This window comes from Rissa tridactyla, chromosome 1 (genome assembly GCF_028500815.1).
Source record: "Rissa tridactyla isolate bRisTri1 chromosome 1, bRisTri1.patW.cur.20221130, whole genome shotgun sequence".
Classification (NCBI taxonomy): Eukaryota; Metazoa; Chordata; class Aves; order Charadriiformes; family Laridae; genus Rissa; species Rissa tridactyla.
In genome coordinates this window covers 144597678-144614532 of record NC_071466.1, presented here as the reverse complement: position 1 = coordinate 144614532, position 16855 = coordinate 144597678, and the positions used below count along the sequence as shown (strand labels likewise).

At 40.9% G+C, this 16855-nt stretch overlaps 1 protein-coding gene across 1 annotated transcript in view; it reads right to left on the bottom strand.

The window, feature by feature from the left end:
- ITPR2 (inositol 1,4,5-trisphosphate receptor type 2) overlaps positions 1 to 16855 on the bottom strand; it is a 263492-nt gene that overhangs the window by 200910 nt on the left and 45727 nt on the right. The window contains exons 6-9 of the mRNA XM_054188393.1: positions 11989 to 12087; positions 11391 to 11474; positions 10146 to 10292; positions 8812 to 8907 (exon numbers count right to left, since the gene is read on the bottom strand). Of these exons, the coding sequence (XP_054044368.1) occupies positions 8812 to 8907; positions 10146 to 10292; positions 11391 to 11474; positions 11989 to 12087 (426 nt within the window). The remainder of the gene's footprint in view (positions 1 to 8811; positions 8908 to 10145; positions 10293 to 11390; positions 11475 to 11988; positions 12088 to 16855) is intronic.

Sequence of the window (16855 nt, the reverse complement as noted above, 5' to 3'; positions counted from 1 at the left end):
AGACAGAGGAATGCATGGGAAGTAGTCAAACAGGATATTTTTGGACACTGTTAATTAAGAAGGACAGAGCACAGTTTGGGGAAAGAAACACCCATGCTGATTTTAATCAAATTTTGTTGACTAGGTAAAGGTTATTTAAACATCTCGTCAGGGAAAGAATTAGATTGCTAAATTTCAGCTAAATGAGCATTTTAACAACTTGGTTAAAACCTGCATTTATGAAGGAAACCCTGACAGACAAAGAATAAGAGGATCTAATTCAACACACGTAAACAGTTCCCATTTCATTTGATAACCAGCCTGTTAACACACAGCCTGTTGCCCAATCAACAAGGGCAAGTGTTTCATTAAAAAAAAGCCACCACAAAAGAAAAAAATCCACTTCTCAAATCTTTCATCTTCATTAGGCTTGCTTTATTCTTTGTTAATGTCCTACTGATTAGCTTTCGATAAATCTAAAGGACTTTTGTGCAATTTCAAAGACTTCAGTGGTATTCAAAGGACTTTTGCCAACTTATTAACTCGTTGGAGAAAGACTGGCCACAGCTCTACCTTGATAAACCCCATTCAACACTGCCACATCATCGGCACAAAGTTCCTGATAACCATCATCTGAGGAAAGTTTAGAAATCTTAAAAAGCCCTTTATTTCAGGATTGTATCTTGCTGCTGTTTTGCTTATGACCCGTGTCTTAGCAGATCAGATGAGTTTCCAGGGAGCACTGGGAGAGCTGATTCTCTTTGCCAGCTTCCGTCCCCCCATGCAGCACGAACAGAGTGAAGTGGGCAAGGACAGCCAGCCCTGCGTGGGGGAACTACCTGCTAGTCAAAAACTGGGATGAGAATTAGCTCTGACACCTTCCTGTCCCAATTACTCACCCTCGTCATAAGAAGAAAGGATAGGTCGTCTTGATGGCGTTTTTAGCTGCCGTATAAGCAATGGCAGGCCAGTGCTTTGGTATGCCAAAACCACCACTGATGTAAAGGTCTCACGTCAGTGGCATAAGCTGGAGCTGCCGCAACCTGTAGCTATACGTTAGGCCAGGAGAGAGTGGTAACTGGAAAATCCCTTTGCTTCTCTTGTGATTAAGGGCAGAGAACCTGACCACCCACCAATGCCTGATGCTCAGTCCCACACAGCCATATCCCACTCTGCAGAGGAAGTCAAAAGAACGAAAAATATCTTAGAGATCCTTTAGTCTAACCTGAATGCTGGGCCTCGGTATGAGCTTCAGCAGCTCCGTGCCACATGTGCTACATGAAAAAGCATCTTCATCTCTTCAAGGGTTACGTTCTAAATATTGATATCTCATGTGCCTTTCAGTGGTTCTCCCAGAAATAACCAGGGATGACTGAATTAGACATTGCTGAAATTTATACCATTAAAAAAAAAGAACACACACACACAAAAAACCCAACAACAATAAAAAATGAGGGAAGCCTTCTAAACCTCCGTCAAGCATCAAAAACAAAGAAAAAGAGACAAAAATGTAATTGAATAAAAACCTCTTAAGTAATCTTGAAATAATAAGCAAAAAAAATGCACTGAAGAAAAGACCGCATGTCTACATTTGCTGTTTCGGAACACATCAAAATGCAATACCAGCAGATGTTGTATTTTTAATAACAGAAGTAGTCCTTATAATGACTAAATGACAACAAATACTGCATTAATGGCTTCACACTTCCCTTCCTCCTAAAGCTCATAGGTATACAAACACGGCTCAAACACAGCCAACTTCAGACAGGACTGAAAAAGCCTAGCTGAACACAGGCTCACAGATCACTACTGCAAAACCAGTTGGCTGGAGGCAAAAATCTTTCCTCTGAGATCCAGATTACTCAATGTGTTTGCACACCGACAGCTGCAAACGTTGTTCATAGAATCATAGAATCTTCATGGTTGGAAAGGACCTTTGAGATCATCGAGTCCAACCATACAGTTGTTCCTAACTTCCACCAAAGTTCAGACAAGTCAGGTCAAGAAATTTAGCTGCATTCCCAAGATTCTTAAAAACCTTGGAAAATCTTGCCCTGGGTTTTGCTAAATGGACAGCTTCTAACTCTGTCACTTTAAAAAGCCACATCCAAGTCGGCGGAACAGGTCAGACTGGCTCTGTAAATCAGTAATCCATCCTCCTCCTCTAGTCTCTGGATCTCTTCCATCTCTTCACATATAGCTGTAAATTATCCTTCACCCCTTACAGAGCTTTAAAACAAAACCACATTCCTCCTACGAGACAATGAAAATCAGAAATAAGGCTTATGGTGCTGAGTTCATTCTGTCACCTTGGCAAGCCCTTTTTCCTCACAAGAACCTTTAATCACCAAGCCCAACAGATAGAAACTAATCAGAATGCTGTATTAACATTTAACAAAGAGACTGGAAAAAAAAACAACTCAAACAGAAGATTTTGAAGCAATCTCCAGGTAAAGAGGTCCCGCAGTATCAGCAAATTAAACGTTCCAGCAGATGCATGAAGACCTTAGCGGATGCTGCCATCTCCTGGTACCTTCTCTGGTTTGCAGACTGTTATCCTTGAGCAAAAGGTACCTGCGCATCTTAAACAAAGCCATTTTTATCCAGTTATTTGCCTCACTGTTTCTAAAGGCAGAATGAACCCCAGGGCATTTACCACTATGCTCTCCTCCTCTGCATGAGCTGCATGATCAGCAGATGAATAATTTTTTCTGCAAAGGCTTGCTTCCATGTCACCCCAGAAAATACCACTGGCAAAGAGTGGTCCCTTTTTGCTTCCTGAACACAAGAGATCTGTCAGTAGCCCCATTTCGAAAAACTGGATATCAAAAGGCCTAAATTATGGCCTTCAAATATTCAATCTTGGTTGCCTTAATAAAACATCCTATACGGTACTCCTTTTTCCACAGCAATTTAAGAAGGTGAAAGAAAAATAGGTCCATAAAACTACAGAGAAAGTTTCTCCTGGGTTAAACCCCAGGATTAACCAAGGGGTTAATCCCAGTTTATAGCCTCAAGTTTAAGAACTGGTTTCCTTTTTTTTTTTTTTTTTTAATCTTAGCTAGTGATGAGGATACTAGTACTCACGCAAATATGTAATCTTTCTTAAAATCTCATTAAACACTTTGTTTTCTATTCTTGTGGCAGCAAGTTCCACTTCTTTACTATGTCCTATTCAGAAGGCAGGAGGGGATTATTTTCGATCAATATTAACTTGAACATGCAGTCGGCTACCTTCACCATGATCCAAATCAAGTGATTATTACAACAGGATTAAATTTAGTATGAACAGTATGGTTCTGTCCACCCAGATAAACGTATATTATAATGGCATATATTATATGGCAGGCTAATATTTTTAATAGAGAGACATAACAGAAATCCATTTAAAAGAATATAAACTTCGATTCAAATATAAATAAGAATATAAACCTCTCAATTTAAAGTCAATGACGTACATAAGCCTCTCTGAAAAGAAACTTGGGCAATTTTGACAGAAAAGTAGAGTGAGATAATATGGGAAGAAATGATTCAAGGAAGGAAGAGAGAAATAACAGTAAACTTTTATTTGCCATTGATTCAAGGGTTCTCAGCAAGTGGTTTCCACCATTGCAAGGTGAAATTCAGCTGACAGTCCCACAAGGCAAGACCTTTGAGGCTGGCTTCAGCAGTTCCTGTTAACCCATCCCAACCACTTGTGCCCCCATGCCTTAGCTCGGTGGCCCCGTTTATAGCACAGGCTATTCCCATCTTCCCTGCACCCTGGAATCTGCGCCAACACCACCCCAGGGACGGCACACTGGGTCACAGGACTGCAATCAAATACCTGCGGAAACACGACATTTCTGCAAGCCTGCGTTGCCACTGAAGTGTGCTTACCACTGAACTACAGCCTTGGTGAGTCTGACTGGACTTCCTGTTCAATTTGGAATACTCATATAATTGTCATTTCATCTCACGTGCATGTAACCCTGTGCTGCTCAGGCCAACCGGCTTCAATGATTCCTGCCTTCAAAAGAAACCCCACTGACCATCTAGTGCTAAAATAACCCCAAAGCTGGAAGTATGTTTCATGTGGGATTTTAACAAAAGAGTTTAGAACAAAACTCTCATCAGAGTTGATCCATTTTACAGCTTAAAGCCTGCACTTTCACTCTTGCAGAAAGAGGAAAGTGAACCCTATAAGAAAGCCAGAGGAGTTTTCCAGTGGGACGTGAATCAGGGATGAGCCTCAGATTGCTATTTCTACCCAAAGCAGCTAGCTCGTGGACAGCTTTATCTCTTGTGACTTGTCCATCACCAGAATATGTACTAAAGAGCTTGCCATCCCAATTATCCTGTTCAAGCGATTTATGAATAAGATTCACATGTAGAAGTTAAAAGTGGCAACTGTGGCAGCTTCAGTCCTACAATGGTCAAAAAAGTCCAGGGGGTGGCTGCACAAGTGAAAACTGGTAGAGGAAGTCCAAACCCATCATGTCAGTATCTGAGACACCCTTGACCTCCCAAGCACATAAATGCTCATGTTCCACTGACTTCAAAGACAAGGCTGCACCCAAGAGCTTTACTGAATGAGGGTCTTCATATGAGCAACAATTTGTTTAATGAACGAAGCACACTACAAGTCAGAAAAAGTATGTTTGGTTCTGCCATTACCTCTGAGTTCATTGCTTCAATCTACTGCATTGGCCAACCTGTTCTCACTCTTCTCTTTCATCTAGAAGAACCTCAGGGCACAGATTACCTTTTGGAGCAACACCGGTACACCAGTAGTCTATGCACTTCTTGGGGAAGGCGCAGTAATAATTTGAACCCATGTTTATAAACATTAAGGCTGCCATCTTACCTGCATTATCTGAATTCATTTAATATAGTATAGTTTATTCGATGTTAAAGACAACTACCTCACCGGATTTACTGCCATATCTTGGCCAAGGTACCTAGTAACTCGAGTTTAGTCTATTCAACTAAGTAAAACAGAATTATCACATATTCTTCCTTACAAATTCTGCAGTGTTATTATGTACGTGTCCACAATGTTTTGCAAGAAATGTACTGTGGTTTGTCTACTGCAATATCTGAGACTATCATGTGACGTGACATTTGCATATATATTTTGTGATTATTTTAGCAATACCAATCTCACCTGGGAAGTTTAATATGAAATGACAGACTGACCCTGCATTTCTTGTGTGTGCACGTATCTATGCATGGGCACACATATTTCTGGTTAACATCTTCATACAGCAAGTCTTAATAGTTTCAGTACAGATTATCCAGTCTAGAAATCACAGAACTGGAGCTGCTATACACATGGGGAATAATATTAAAGGTGCATGTTTTGGTTCAGCACAATTCATAAGCTGATATTCAGTTCAAAGAGACTTTTATCCTGGCAATTAGAATGTCGGAAAGGTTAGGTGTGTTCCTGAGAAAGGCACAGCTGCGTGATCCCAACCTGCAGCATTTGAAAGACACTTCAAGTAAATTGCAGCTCTCTCCGATACACGGATAGATAGATTTGGGTGTGTTCTACATGCGGTATACACACACTGAAAAGACTTTTTAAAAAAATTGGGAAAGTCTTTGTTACTTTGAAGCATTCAATTTTCACCTAACCTTACAGCCTCTCTTTATAAATATAAAACTTCAAAATAACTTGGGTCACTTTGCTGTAACCAGGGCTAAAAAAAAAGAATCTTCCACAGAACTTTTTCTAAAAGACTGCTGACTCTGTGAAGATGAGAATGAAACTCTGCGGCCTGGATCTTAGCTGGTGGCTTAGCGTCTAAATCTGCTAAAGATCTGGCTCAGCTCTTTCAGGTGAAACCAAGCCCTTCTGACACTAATAGCAGAACTCCCACTGTCTCCAAATAAGAGAATTTCTCTTTCCAGTTTTTCAGCTGAGTATTTGGTTCCGCTTTTTTATGATTTCTATGTTTTGGGAATGTCTGAGCCAGTGGCTTCAGGTTTCCAAATGCCAGAGATGCAGGAGACATTACCACCGATCCAGATCTCTGATGTCCCAAGTCTTACCACCAAACATGAAACCCTTTCTTCAGCATATCCCTTCTGTGCCTTAAGTAACTGTGTGAGAGAGTACATGCATCTGAGGTGTCAGACCGTAGTCCTCAGGACGGCACAGTAGCAGGGGAATAACAATGCAGCTACTTGTGCAATTAGCAAAGGCCTTCCACTGAGTCTCCGTTAGCAGTGGGTCTTTCAGGGTGGCTCACCTTCAGCCCATAGTGTGGTACTAGGGTCTAGGTTGCTCTCTGGTATTAGTAGGTCTTAATGAACTTCAAAGTATGTTAATGAAAATCAGCATAAGTAATCCCAAGTGAAAAGAGGATTAAAGGAAATGGTACTACTTGAGACCGTGTCAGAAGTCAAAGGTATCAGAGGACCTTAGTCTTTGAAAGGTAACAAAAGCTTGACAACTGTGATTCTTAGGAACATGGAATTTAGGACTTACACATCCTGACTTCATTCTCTCCAGTTTTATAAGAATCAGATATTACATATTCACCTATATGTTCTGTGTACTGAACAACTATTGCCTCACTTCTTTTTTTTTTTAAGCTTACTTACTGTAGTATTGAAACACTTTTAAGTTTATTAGTTTTAAATTCCTGAATTCTCTGGGGGAATTTTATTATCTTCAAGTATCTTCAATTTTCTTAGTCCCCAGATCATCCCCTGGCCTTAACAAGCTGCAGTGGCATCCCTTCACTGTGTGGCTCAGACCCACCAAGTCACAGATCAGGCTGACGAGGTACATCTGGCACAGGAAGCCTGAGAGAAAAAGAGAAGGTACAGCACCTGCTCACACAAGGTGCAAGCCTAACTGCGGAGGAGCAAAAGGAGACACCCAGGTGAAGGGCACTCCGGCTTATTGTCTGAGACTTGACCCATGCAACATTCCACTGCAGAAGTCTCCATGGTACGCATCAAGCTGATTTATGGAAGGATGAAGTAAGGAAAAGATGGTTATAAACAGTGATTAATCCTGATTTACAATAGCCCAAACTGTGACAAAAATTGTATCATTAGCCAACAACAGAATGCTTAAAAGATTTGTGAATTTTGTTTATGTGTTTGTACTTATTATTCCATTCTAGATATCTCTATCATGGAAGCTTAAACAAAATCAGGTCATGGCAATGTGTGACGCTGTTGACAATCCATACCGTGAGTAATCTTTGTGTGCTGCAAGAGCACAGATAAGTGTTCAGTAAGCTTTGCCCAATTGATTTAAAGTTAGCTCACGCACATTAGGTGTCTGCCTGCCTGTTCATAAATCTTTGACGTGTACGTCTGGCTGGTGTGTTGTGCCTGACATGTGAACTGTGTAAAATACAGTTCACAGGTTTTTATTACAGCGGTACCTTTATTATCTCCACCAGCAGGTATTTTACACTTCATAGATACAGTAGCTAATGCTGCTCTCCAGTCACAGCATATCACCTCTGTTCAACCCAAATGCTCTTCCAGCTCTCACTGTACTGTACCAATTGTACTCTCTGTATAATGAGTCTTCCTGATGGGGATTTCCTTTCCAGAGGTAGAAGGGACCTAAGCTCTGGTTTGACATTCAGCGTAGCGTGACACCTCTTCACCTGAAGATTTTTCTCCTGAAAATCCCTGAGCAGATAAGGCATGGTGGGAGAAGGAAGCCCATCAGTCAGAGTGCTTGATGCCTTTCCTGACTCTCCATCAGCCTAGCTCGTTTGAATTAAATCTTTCTACTAGGAGCACCTCTCACTGTAAGCAGAGAGGAAAAAGGAACTGTCTCTTAGGTGGGAGTACTGGTTGCCACTTGAAAATTAGCTATCATCATCCAATATTAAGTACACGATAAAGCCAGCTGGCTTCAGCCAAGCCAAAGTAAGGCTGCGGTATGGAGGCAGCAGCGTAGAGCAGAGCAGTTAAGGCATGTTGGCCCACTGCCTTTAAAGGGATGACGCTCTTCACCACTCAGGCCTCTCAGGTTTCTGACTTACACTGTGAGCTACTGCTAAAACCAATGAAAAGATCCAAATTACATTCAGTCTTAGATGGAAAATAATATCAGTATCTGTCCTGTTGGTCCACTGTTTTGTTTTGGCACTGGTTTTGACATCATTAGAAAGACGTAAAGGTTTGATAGCTCCTGTTTGCTTTACTCTGAAATCAGTGCTGGCTGGCAGAGACCAACACACTGAAATCAGCACCATAGAAATGTTTTTTCAAGAAGTCTCGAGCCTGCAGGGGAAAAAAAGGAATTTCAACTCCTGAATTAGAGCAGTTTAGAATATTTGTTCTAGTGCCTGCACGCAGACGCCTCTGATCAAGCTCAGTGATTACCTTGCATTTAGTTCCACTCTAAAAGCTTTAATCTGTATATGGCTGCCTGAGCCAGCAAATAAGATCATTTGACTGATCACAACACTACTCTAAAAATCAAGCACAAACAAGAGCAGAGAGATAAATGAATCCAAGGATTTTCAGTATAAATATGGTGAATATTTAACAGTGGTGTCTGTCCTGGCTGCCATGACGACAAACAGCAGATTCAAGATGCAACAGCACAGTTGAAATTAAGGTTATATGTTGTCTTGAACTCACCTACTAGTGTCCTGTAGTTCAGAACATTTTCCTTACAACCCTTCAATACAGCAAATACAACATGACACAGCAGTGCACATCCAGTTCTCCCCATTCAGACCTGTTGTGAGATCTTTTCAGAGACCTACATCATGGACCTACCTACTATGGCATTTCTGAATTAGCAGAACATGTATAGCACTTGGTCAGGCAGCACACAACCACTTGTTTAATTGACGTTCTTACCTCTGCAGCTAAGTAGTTCCCAGTTGCCAAATGCTTAAATCTAAACAAGCTATTCCACTGTCCTGCCCCTCCCCGGCAAGGGTCATGATGGACAACCTAAAAGAAGAAGTAAAGGTTTTAATTGTGCTTCTCAAGATCATACTTAGATCACTGACATTTCTTACAGCTCATTCCAAATAAAAATATGTAAACTACATTATTGCGAATAGCCTACCACAGAGAAGAATTCTGTGCTCACACTAAGCCCGCCTTAGATAACAACTGCTTACATTTATTTTTTGCCAGGTGCCAGGAAATACTCCTCCTATTACTTACCATGTTTTCATTAATCTACTCCCTGCAAACATGATGAGCCAAATTTTGCTTTAAAGTGACATGGTGTGAATGTGGAGCTCAAGAAAGTAAGTGGAACCGCTCTACACTTACGTAAGCACTATGTAAAAGCAAACTCAAATCCTTTTATGTTGTCAAAAATAGAGCTGGACTAAGTGGTGAAACAACACTAGGGGCTTCTCATAAATTTTCATTCAAGTGATAAAATATCCCCATATCATTTGAAACGTACCAGGTTATTTCTTTTTCCCCTTGACTGAGCTGTATGTGATTTGCTACCTTCAAACCTAGCAGTGCCTGTCTCTCTTAAGGAGTAACCTCAAGTAACTACAAGTGCAATATACTCTATTCCATACAGTCCTTACTCAGACAAAAAATCAACAATTTGCCTTAGTGAGGAGCTCTGTTTTAAACGCACAGCTTGTTCGGCATATAAGAACTTTTGGGTATAAGAGTTACACTACTGTAATAGCAAGGGTTTGAGACATACCAGTTTCCAATGTTCCTCACTTAAACAAAAATATATCTGCTAGTCATCTTCTCAAAATCATCCCCATACAGCAACACCTTTATTCAGCCTAAATTTCAACAGATGTTGGTGTGCCCTGTTGCAGAAGAATAGATTCGATTGCATTTGTGAGATTTCTTGTCAGTCATGAATTTCAATTTTCTATATTGCCCATGAAGTCAAATATAAACACTCCGAACTCAGGATACATGAGTGTCATTCGATTCACTCTGATAAAATTGCACCATTTACGTCTGAATTTGACTCTTCATCATTTTAGTGCAGGTAAATATAGTAAGAAAACATCCTCTCTCCACACATGCACAGCAATAAAGCGTTCATCCTACACAAACCACTTCATAAAATAATAATAGTTACGGGGAGGTGTATGATGATATCAAGAGACTATGAATGATTCACGTTGTGGTAAAGTATTTTTACTGAACCCTGGCCTCGAGGTCCTAAAATATTTATAAAAAGAAAAAAAAAATACCTCTATTTCCCACAGTGCTTTAGAACTTGTTGCAGAAGTGGCTGACTGACGTAATGTAGTACGAAGGAAAATATGTTGCTTCTTCTCATATTCGTCACAGGTCAGAAACTTCTCTTGCTCTGCATGAAACAGCCTAACAACATCTCCCTAAAGTAACATGAAAAAGAAGCATTATTAAGCGGTAGGCAAAGCCACTAGACTCATCCTCTATATATGTACTAGCTCCAGTGATGTCAACATAGCTGATGCGAAGAAAACACTTATTAGTTTCTTATTGCGGGAGCAGATGCCAGGTGCAGAGCATGCGATCTCAGCACCGAGTCTGGAAATGAACTGAGATAATTCAGTCCTGCAGGAGACCCACGCACATTTGTGAAAAGACAACTTGTTTCAGAGCACTGCAATTAATAGTGGGCAACAACCTGAAGGTGATTTTTAGGTCTACCTAACTTCACTAAGTGAGTTTTTTACTTCTAATCTCTCTTAGTATTTAGGGAAAGTGAATATATTTTTCTAACATCATATTATCTCATCTCTTCTACTCTGCAACCAAAACCAATGCCCCCTCTCTATTTTTACTGCTGGCATCATTTTTGCTTCCTTCTGCCTCTCCCCGAAGCTTGAAACACTATCCCCAAATGGGTCTACATAGATATGCCATTTTCCCTTTCAAATTCTTCCTCAAAAACTGCTGGTACCTTTATACCTACTGAAAAATAACCAGTTGATGATGACTTATTAAGGTACAAGTGAAGAGAAATGAAATTTATTTCTTTAAAATGAAAATGTAAATGATCTCAGGGAGTGATCTTCTGGAGGCAGGAAGCTGTGCAATCCCTCAGTATTTAAAGCTACACTGTCTTATTACAGCTATTGTCATCTTTCATGCCTCACTCCCTTCCCTAAGCTATACCTGCTTTTAGCACCTTGGCATAAACTGAAGTGTCACAGCTATTCTGTACAGAGCCCACATCACTCTCGGTTTGAAATTCATCTTTTCTTATGGATCCTTCTCCGTCTCTGGGAGGGGCAAGAGGCTGTAAGCTAGCACAATCCATACAACTTCACTTACTAAGGCAATAACACAAAGGAAAATTACTCTGGCGGTTGAAGGGCAGTAGTGAGGCATCCTCAACAGCTTCATAAAGTCCTAATTTCTTCTTTTATTCACCATGTAGTGTTTCTTTACAGTCAAATATGGCATGATTTTTCAGATTCAAAAAACAATTAAAAAATCATACTTACTCCTTTCAGTACATCATCTCGATAACTACTGAATTTCATGAACAAAGTTATTTTCCAGCTTGTGTTACAGTTGACAGCATTTACCTTTGGGGAAAAACAAAACAAAACAAAACACAATTATAGTTTTAAGGGTTGTGATTTTCTTTTTGAGATATTCTCTTCTTCTAAAAGATCACACCACATATAGGGTGGCAGGGGACGTGGCTTAGCTACGTACTTGTACAGTTCCTAACATGGGTCCTGAAGTTCTAAAGTGTTAACAATAATGAGATGCTGAAGAAGACTGAGTGAGCAAAACGCTACTCTCTCTGTTGACAGCCTACCAAAGACAACCTAAAGAGCTGTTGGAAGAGGACTTAGTCTTACATCAGTGAAGAGTTTCAGATACTCAAACAAACCTCACCAAGTTTTCAGTGCCAGGCAGAAATGTATCAAGAATAAGTATATTTCATCTTGGTTTTTTGAGGCCAAGCTGGAACCAATGTTTAATACTGGCATCTAGCCCATGGTGGGCTCATGGTGGGTTCTGGATACCAGTAAAGAACAACGTATAATCTCAGATCAGCAGTTATCCCCCCGCTCCCTCCACTGAACTCACCTCTTTGCAGCCAGGGTTATCTAGAAGCTCAATGTTGCTGGCGTGTAGAGGCTGCCCTGCATTGACTGGCATGAGAACAACTTTATCTCCCACAACAACCTGGAAGTCAGAAATAAAGTGCAATTTAGACCTATGTAATTATCCAATAAAATGAAGTAATGTTACATTTTTAGAAAATGACTCAAACGCATGCTCTAGGAATGGCACTCAGTGAATTTATTTGCAGACAATTCACACACCAGCTCAGTTTGCCTGTGCCTCTGCAATTACTTGGGTTCAAGATTTCACACTAATGAATACTCACATTCTCAGTAAGCATGTTACCCAGTTCAGCAGAAATTCAAGATCATGAAATAGATACGAACCTATGAATTCCAAGAGCAGTTCAGTTCATCTAAAAGGTACATTAACTACTCTTTATCCCATATACACTGCCAGCCAAAAGGCAGAGAAAGCTTAGAAAATAATCTGTAGTCAGACAGCAAGACTCTTTTCCCCCTCTTGCTGTCAGCCAATCTTCTCCCACGAGTGTGTCTTTCATTTCACAAAAGGCTTAAAAATTTGCCTGTGACAAGACTTCTTTAGCCCAGTGACTCCCCAACTCTGTGGACCATCTTCTGGCAAATATGAAGACAGGCTCAGGAGTTCTGCAATTTAAACTGTATGACTATAGGCTGGAAAGGAACATAAATCACTGGAAATTCAGAGAGCAGCAAACACACTCCATCCGCTCTGCTTGTTACACTATAAATGGTGTTTGGAACCCAGGACAGGCAACAGGTACATCAGCTGAGAGACCTTCTCTCTACAGGAGGAATTCCTAGCTGAGCAACCTGATCTAGTGGGAGATGTCCCAGCCCATGGCAGGGGGGTTGGAACTAGATGATCTTTAAGGTCCCTTCCAACCCTACCAATTCTATGATTCTATGACTCTCTGCAAGCAAATTCCCATGCCCTTGTAATTCTTTACCTACATTTATAGGTGGCAAAAACATGAAAATGTCTAAAAAATGCTTGAGACATGCATATGGAAAATTCAATTCATACCTAGGAGGGGGGAAACAATAAATAATTTTAAAAAAAAAATAATCAGTCCACATAGATTGGTTGACACTGGGTCCTGATCTGCTTATGTTGTTCACAGCAATTTTAAGCACACACATACATGAAGAAAAGTGGCTACATGTGATTTTTGCTATATGAAATGCTGCACAAGCCATGCTTTCTTTTGGAACACAAATTAAAAAAAAAAAAAAAGTTTTCTGCATTGATCAGCACATTTCCTACGAAAAAGCAGAGCTCAACTCAGCCTCGTGTAACTTCAGTGCAGGTGAATTTGGCCCACTTATTGCAGAGGTGAAAAAGAAGGTTGCCTGTTCTTTACTAACACAGCTAAAATAAACAGTTGCAAAAGACAGTGTCATCATGCTCAGACTACACATAGAAATCCTATTATTTGATCCAACTAATGAGAAAAAGTTCACTAATGGAACCAAAATAACGACAAGATGCCTTTAAGATACATTACTTATGCAATACATTCCTGCATGCCATGCTTCACACAGACATTACTTACAGCCCATTTATAGAAGTTATGACCAGACAATTCAATAATCAAAAAGCCATCGGGCTTGCATCCTGCAAAGTGGAATCAGGACTTCAAAATAATTGCAAGTACACCAGGACTATAACAACTTAATTAGTAAAACAGCACATCATTGAACATCTTATTTAAGAAGAAAAGAAAAAAAAAAAGGACGGGCAGGACAAAGGTATCTTTGGAAGCAAGCCTGCGACTATCATGGAAGTAACCAAAGGAAAGGAGGCGTACACAGCTGTAGGCGCACACCTAAGGAGGAACTGTTATGTGGGGTCATGGTTTCTGTCTCAATCTCCTACCCTGCTCCAAGTTCACGTCAGTAACCTGCCCGCAATGCCGGCCAGCTCTGCCATCTGCTGCAGAAGAAACAAGATACCCTATGTTCTTCTCCTTTCCTCTTTTTCTTCTTGCTTCAGACCTCCATAGGTGGTTGGGAAGGAAGGGATAGAGGCAATTTCACAGCACTTGTTTCCTATACACCCTCCACCAGTGATGCAGAAAAAAGCAAAATTAAGAGGGAATCCCGTTCTTTTATACGTGGCCGCCTTAGGCAAGCTGCATGTCTGCTCTTTTGACTTCCTCCCGCCCCCTACCTAGTTGATTTCTGTCTCCAAATAATGTCCCAGCACGCCCGAAACACTGGAGGCAGAGCACTCCCATGTCCGTATGCCCACATTTCTGCCTGCAGAATTGTACTACACAGAGCTTATTGAAGCCAGAGCAGTGTATTCCCAAGGTTTTGCTCTGCAAAATTAAAATTGACACCAGCTTCTTCTCCTCTTCCCTAACTACCCTTGGGCACGGCCAGCCACAGTATGCTGTAAACCAGAAGCGGGTAATACTTTGATAGGTCTCTGGGACTTCTTCCTTACATATAGATATGAATTTGTTAAAGTTGCATCAGACTCCCAGCTTTTGAGGATTTTATTCCTGATTCCTTTGACAAAACTCTTACCCTTTCTTGTCCAGATAAGAAAATTCCAAAGAATGATTAAATTCATAGTGAAGCCAATGAAAATTCACCTTTTGAATTCAACATAAACCTACAAGGTCCTTCAGTCTTGGATGCAGTGGAGTCCTTCCACTGCACAAGGTAATTTCTAAATGTATGCAACCCTACTTGTCCGTGTCTTGATGAAGAGGGTAAATTGAGAGTGGGAAGAGCCACAGTCAAAGCTGACTGCATTGTGTCTTCTCGCTGGGGGACCAATGCTGACATCACTTAGAGCGATCCTGTCACTCCTATAAAGTCAGTAAGGCCACCTGACAGCTACATCTATACTGCAATCAAGAGTAGGAGCAAATACTCGAGTAGAGATGTAGTATATCACAAAGACTGGCAACTACCAAAGGTGATATGAGCTGTGAAGATGCAGAGGCAGTGATTTCAGTTCGGACTAACTATCCAAGTAGCTTACCAGGCACCCAAAGGCTCTGCATCTCTATTGCTCTTATGTTATAACCAGATCTGCCAGTGGAACTGCTGACACGCTTCAAAGATGGGGAGGATTAACAGGACTTGCCCACAGATGGCTGGGCACTCCCCAAGTTCGAGAACACCTCCCTGAGCGTGCTGCAAAATCAAGTTTCAAACCACTAAAATGGCAGACAACTGAAAATGCAATCAACACAGAGCTAATCCTGCTATCAGTGTACATTTTGCTATTCTTTTGAACCGGAACCAACTCTAGACTTAATCAGTCACATCTTCCATGGAAGGAGAGCTGGTATATGCTTAATAAAAGTCTGCATAAAATATTGCACTTATGCTAATTAATGTAAAATTTTCGGCCATAATTTTTCATTACTTTCATTGACTTGCGTAACTAATTGGTTGCTAATAAAGCTAAGCTAACTCCCCTTCAGAAAAATAATTCTTTAAAATATTTCACAAGGCTAAACAACTGTGATGACTCACCAGAAAAGTCACACACATGACTCCCTATGTTACAGCTTCCCCCAGACTAAACCATCTTCTTTTCTTTTAGGATATATGGTATATTTGGATCTACCTTGTCTGGGTTATCTGACACAGTCATCCAAGCAGTAATTCAATACTCACATCTACTGTTCTACAGACTTCCTAAAATATGTTTTCTTAGGGAATTTCCTCATTGTAGCACAGAAACCGAAAATAAATTTAAAAAAACCCAAAGTTTCCAAACAGAACAAGGGCCTAATACACCAAGCTAAGTCCATCCACTGAGAGGTCAGAAGAAGAAAAGTAAAAAAATATATATATAGAAGTCCTTTAAAATCTAACCTAGTGGTAAAGTGGCCCCAGCTTACATGGTATTAGGTGCTTTGTAAACGAGTCCCCTAGAAACTAGCCTTCTAATGGGCACATATCTGGGAGTAACTGAGAGGGAAGGAATGGGTGCAAGGCTGGAGCCTTTCTCTGTCTGTGAGACGCAAATCAAGGATTTCCCCCATCGCTTGCTACCCCTGTCCCCCTCACAACAGCCACTTAGTTGATGTAACTGTGGAAGGGGTGGAAGCATGCCAGAGCAGTCACAAGAAAGCTACCCAGGCACTAATGTTTAGCACTGGAAGTTTGCAAAGAAAATCATCAAATCTGTTTGGGCCCGGTAGAAAGGAGGGAAAAAATGGGTCTCGAGACTTCTTCCCTCTGTAAAACGTAATGGGAAGCTCCCGGCCCTGAAAGGCAACACCTGGTGACTAAAAATGAGCAGCAGGTAGGTTCAAAAGGAAGCCATTAAGTTCAGAGTAAACCTGACAGTTTCCCACACAGCCCTCGTAGCTCAGGGCCTGTCAAACACAGCTCCACAGGGAACAAAATAGGAGACGTCCGCAAAGTGGGATGTTACAGCAATCACTGCAATGATCTGGAAACTTCTCAGACCAATAAAACCGCTTCCAAACTTTTATGTGCCCACAATGGTGTAAAATTGAATTGAAAACTCTATAGTACTGAGGATGAGTTATAAGACTTAAGATCATTCTCTGCTGCTCTCCGCTGTAAGGGCTCACGATGGTTTTGCAGATCACAATCTGGGAACCCTGGGTCCTCACTACAGAGAGCATGACATGCACTTATTTCCCAGGCAAGAGGGCATGAGAAATTAAGAAGATGCTGCACTGATGTTATTATAAGAAATCAAGCCAAAATCTTAAAGCAATAAGTCACCTTTTTTTTTTTTCTTGCCAAAGAGGGAAAGGAATGCCAGGTTAATCCACAACACTTCCCCAGCCGAAAAGCCATGCAGAGGTGCTCCAGAGGGCTACTCGTGTTTGCTGCTTTTCCCT